The following is a 3,148-nucleotide window of genomic DNA, read 5'->3' on the forward strand; positions in this document are numbered from 1 at the left end:
AGCAAACCAGAAAGCAAAATAAACACAAACACACGCATGAACACACTTCCACACACACACACACACGCGCGCGCGCGCGCGCACGCAAGAACGCACGAACGCACACACACATACTAAAAAAACAAACAAAAACAAAACACGTACACACTGTCAGATGAACAAGTCTGACAAAACACCCAACTCCTAAAAGTTCCGTTTCATCCTTCCCATAATGATTATACACTCACGCGCGCCTGTACACACACACGCACAGGCACGCACATGCACACACTCACACGCACACTCCACCCCCATTTCCCCCTCCTCGCATACACACAGTGAGTGAGAGAACTTGGAAAGTGTGACAGATAAACAAATACACAATGTCCTACCGCTTTTATACTGTCTGGCAGGTAGAGAAACAGCAAATAGCAAGCATGGAAGTTTGGATAAGATGGCGGTGTGTGTGTGTGTGTGTGTGTGTGTGTGTGTGTGTGTGTGTGTGTGTGTGTGTGTGTGTGTGTGTGTGTGTGTGTGTGTGATTGTTTGTTTGTGTGTGTGTGTGTGTGTGTGTGTGTGTGTGTGTGTGTGTGTGTGTGTGTGTGTGTGTGTGTGTGTGTGTGTGTGTGTGTGTGTGTGTCTTTGTATGTGTGTGTGTGGTTGTGTTTGTTTGTGTGAGTGTAATTGTGTGTGCGTGCGAACGCGTGTGCGTGCTTACGTGTGTGCGTGCGTGTATGTGTGTGTGTGTTTGCATGTGTGTGTGTGTGTGTGGATATTTGCATAATCATATACATGATCTATCTATCTATCTATCTATCGACCTATCTATATATCTCTCTATCTATATATGTACATATGTATATATCTGTATGTCTCTCTCTCTGGCTCTCTCTCTGTATATATATATATATATATATATATATATATATATATATATATATAGAGAGAGAGAGAGAGAGAGAGAGAGAGAGAGAGAGAGAGAGAGAGGGATGTGCGGGCGGAAATCCAGAAAGTGAGGTCAGAGGGTGCACCCACAGCGTAAAAGTACTGATGCAGGGACGAAGATGGCAGACAAGAACTAGAAAACAGGACAAGGTTGAACAACACAGCCAGCAAGCCAGGAATACAGGAAGGATAAACAGGGGGCGGGTGTAGACAAGAAAGAAAGGAAGGAAGAAAGAAAAGGGTAACAAATCTAGAAACGAAAAGGAAAAAAAAAAGTATGAATCAAGCCTCCCACAAACAAAGAGAGAGGGTGGGAGTCGGAGAGAGAGAGAGAGAGAGAGAGAGAGAGAGAGAGAGAGAGAGAGAGGGAGGGAGAGAGGGAGAGAGAGGGAGAGATTCATATTCAGATTCAGATGTTTATTCAGATAAAGGCCTTGGCCCCATACTGAAGGGGCTAATACAAAGGAACATAATACATAATTTTCATTAACAAAGGTTAACAGTTAACGGACATAAGGTCTGCAAACGAATATTAAGAGACTGCAGTGCGCATACGCGCAGCGAGAGAGGCAGACAGACAGACAGAAAGACAGAGATAGAGACAGAGACAGAGAGACAGAGACGGAGACAGAGACACAGAGAGAGAGACACAGAGAGAGAGAGAACACTCAACACTGAAATGTTTAATGTCATTAGCTGGAAAGCCCTTCTGACATAATAGGTTCTAATCAGAACAAAATGGTGCAAAACAGATAAAAATGAAACTGAGAGGAAAACAACAAATCAGAACTGAAACAACATAAACTAAGAAGAGATTTGCGACACTTTGGCACTTTGTCATTAGCTTAAAGTACATGTGACAGGGGGGTAATATGCCTTTCTTTTCAGTCGTTCGTCTCCAAGGTTTGGACAGTATACAGAAAACAAAGTACACATAAATCATATATTAAATATTTACGCATGTAACATCGACACACATCATATCAATACAAACATATACTAAAGTGCATGTAAATCCTGAAATAACCATTTATGCCTCAACATCAAAACCCATCATATCAATACGAACACATCATATAATTTCAATGTCGAGATTGACCATCCAAATGTAGCCCTTCCTATTTTATCTTTGCTTTTTTCCTCATGGCATCCATACTAATTTTTTTTTTTATAATTTTTTTATTGATCAATGAGTATTTGGACCGCGGATGGACGTATAGAGAGAGAAAGACAAACAGACAGAGAGAGAGATGGACAAACAGACAGACAGACAGACAGAGAGACACAGACAGACCGACCCACAAGAGAAAGACAACGAACGACCGAACGATTTATTCACTATAAGGCCATCGCCCCATTTGATAGGGAGAGGGGCAAAGATACAGAGAGATGGACAAATAGACAGAGACAGGTAGACAACGAGATAGACAAAAAGAGGTAGGCACATACCGGCAGACAGACAGATAGATATACAGAGAGGCAGACAGACAGGCAGACACAGGCAGATATAGAAGGAGGGAGGGAGAGTGGGGGGGGGGGGAGAGAGAAAGACACACACACAAACACACAGAGGCAGAGACAGAGAACAAAGAGGAGAGGTCACAAAACGTAGAAAGAGACAAAGACCACCACACACACACACACACACACACACAACACACAAACACAAGCACACACCCAAACACTCCACGCCCCCCCCCCCCCAAATCCCCACACACACACACCCAGAACCCCTCCCTCCACACCACCCTCACCTTTTTTTGACGTTCTGTCCGTTATCCGCACGCACCCCTCCACAGAAACTGAGGAGGACGACACACACCCTGACGGCGAGGTGAAGCATCTCCTTCCTGGCTTTGAACACTCTGCCTCCTTTTCTAGGCTCCATCTCACACACTCCGAAATCCTTCACTCCTAATGTCCCAGAAATATATTTTTAAATAATAAAAATTTTTAAAATGCAACGCTGTCGTTCTGGTCTCTTATTCAAATGAGGTTTGATTTTTTATTTTATTTTATTTTATTTTTTTGGGGTGGTGGTGGTGGTCAATCCAGTTATTTAAATGTGTGGAATATTCACGATCAATTTTTTGTTGTTTATTTGTTTTGTTGTTACAGCGTGGGGTGTTCAAGCTTCTAAACGACTGTGACAAGCTGAAGTGAGAATATTTCTTCCTTTTCGTTGAAATGTTTCTCTTTTCTTATATAAATTGTGGTGGTTGTT

General features: G+C 42.7%; 1 protein-coding gene across 1 annotated transcript in view; it reads right to left on the bottom strand.

The window, feature by feature from the left end:
- The window catches only part of LOC143283871 (glycine receptor subunit alpha-4-like), a 144,258-nt gene extending 141,386 nt beyond the window's left edge, over nt 1-2,872 (bottom strand). Inside the window, exon 1 of the mRNA XM_076590251.1 lies at nt 2,679-2,872. Within this exon, the coding sequence (XP_076446366.1) occupies nt 2,679-2,812 (134 nt within the window). The 5' untranslated portion in view covers nt 2,813-2,872. The remainder of the gene's footprint in view (nt 1-2,678) is intronic.
- Nucleotides 2,873-3,148: the final 276 nt, after the last annotated feature.

This window comes from Babylonia areolata, chromosome 7 (genome assembly GCF_041734735.1).
Source record: "Babylonia areolata isolate BAREFJ2019XMU chromosome 7, ASM4173473v1, whole genome shotgun sequence".
In the NCBI taxonomy this organism is placed as follows: domain Eukaryota; kingdom Metazoa; phylum Mollusca; class Gastropoda; order Neogastropoda; family Buccinidae; genus Babylonia; species Babylonia areolata.